The sequence below is a fragment of the Sciurus carolinensis genome, chromosome 11 (assembly GCF_902686445.1).
Source record: "Sciurus carolinensis chromosome 11, mSciCar1.2, whole genome shotgun sequence".
NCBI lineage: Eukaryota > Metazoa > Chordata > Mammalia > Rodentia > Sciuridae > Sciurus > Sciurus carolinensis.
In genome coordinates, this window is record NC_062223.1 from 122,737,715 (window position 1) to 122,739,402 (window position 1,688).

General features: G+C 45.3%; 1 protein-coding gene across 1 annotated transcript; it reads left to right on the plus strand.

Annotated features, from left to right (window-relative positions):
- The first annotated feature begins 484 nt into the window (after positions 1 to 484).
- Positions 485 to 1,417, plus strand: LOC124959680 (putative olfactory receptor 10D3). The gene has a single exon (XM_047518028.1). It carries the CDS (start codon positions 485 to 487, stop codon positions 1,415 to 1,417), a length of 933 nt encoding a protein of 310 aa, XP_047373984.1.
- The last annotated feature ends 271 nt before the right edge of the window (positions 1,418 to 1,688 follow it).

Below are 1,688 nucleotides of genomic sequence, written 5' to 3' on the forward strand. Positions count from 1 at the left end.
AGTTGACTTATTTACAATGATTTGGCTGATATTAAAAGGAAGTCCCTGAAACAAACTTTTTTGGGGGAAGGCAGGGGACTCTGAAATGTGCAAGTGTGTTCTATAACAAAACAGATTGGAAGAACCTAAATTTTTTTTTTTTATTATTGTAAACAAATGGGATACATGTTGTTTCTCTGTTTGTACATGGCGTAAAGGCATACCATTTGTGGGAAGAACCTAAATTAAACAGATAATAAGACTAATTATTATTAGTCTTGATATTAATTATCATATTGTCTCATTTAACATATGAAAAAGCTGAGACCAAATTTAACACACAATTCAACTATGAGGCTAGATTTATTGCTGGTCTCTTTCCCTCCTTGGCCTTCTTGCTGGCAGCCACTCCTGAGGGGGAGATCACCCTGGGGAAGGTGTTCTCAGGTCCTCCTGGTCTTATGTCACCATTATTGCTTTGCTTCAGGCCTCCCTGCACCCGAGCATGAACAACTACACCTCCGTGAAGGAGTTCATCCTGTTGGGACTTCCTCACACTGAAGGGCTGGAGAACATGATCTTTGTCCTGTTTCTGGCCTTCTACCTCTTGGCCCTGCTGGGGAACCTGCTCATCTTGGCCACCATTCTGGCTTCGTCCAACCTGCACACCCCCATGTATTTCTTCCTGGGAAACCTGTCAGTGTTTGACATCTTCTTCCCTTCTGTAAATTCCCCCAAGATGATGGCCTCCCTGGCGGGGAGAAGCCGCACCATCTCTTACCAGGGTTGTGCCTCCCAGGTCTTCTTCTACCACACCCTGGGTGGCACCGAGTGCTTCCTCTACACGGTGATGGCCTATGACCGCTTTGTGGCCATTTGTCACCCCATGCGCTACACAGTCATCATGAGCCACAGGGTGTGCACCAGCCTGACAGTGTGCACGTGGCTGGGGGGCTGTGTGCATGGGAGCGTCCTGGCGTTCCTCATCTTTAGGTTGCCCTACTGTGGGCCCAATGAGGTGGACAGTTTTTTCTGTGATATTCCGGCGGTGCTGTCCCTGGCCTGTGCAGACACTTCTCTGGCTCAGATGGTGAGTTTCACCAACATAGGTGTGGTTGCCCTGGTGTGTTTTCTCCTCATCCTGACTTCTTACACCCGCATTGTTCTCTCTATATTGAAAATCCGTTCCTCTGAAGGCAGGCGCAGAGCCTTCTCCACCTGCAGTGCCCACCTGACCTCCATCCTCTTGGTCTATGGACCTGTGATTCTTGTCTATCTCAGACCTGCTTCCAGCCCCTGGCTGGATTCTGTTGTTCAGGTGTTAAACAATGTCATCACTCCTTCCCTCAATCCTTTGATTTATTCCTTGAGAAACAAGGATGTGAAAGTGGCCATGAGGAAGATGGTAACTCAACTGGCTCACCCTTCTCTGCTGTAAGGTCCCAGAGTAGTTATTCTCTGAAATCATTTGGGAAAATCCTAACGACTAAATCCTTGTGTATCTGGTTTATTACTAAATGGTGAGTTGGGCAAAGTTACTCTCTCTTTTATCTTAGAAGTATTTATTATTATAGTCACATGGTAAAGGATGAATAGTCAGAGAAGTGGATTACAACTTTTACAAAGATTTTTTAGATTAAACCAGCATTTCCTCCTTTTTCTATTTGCCAAAAAAAATGTATATTTTCTGGTTCATGCACTTTGTACTT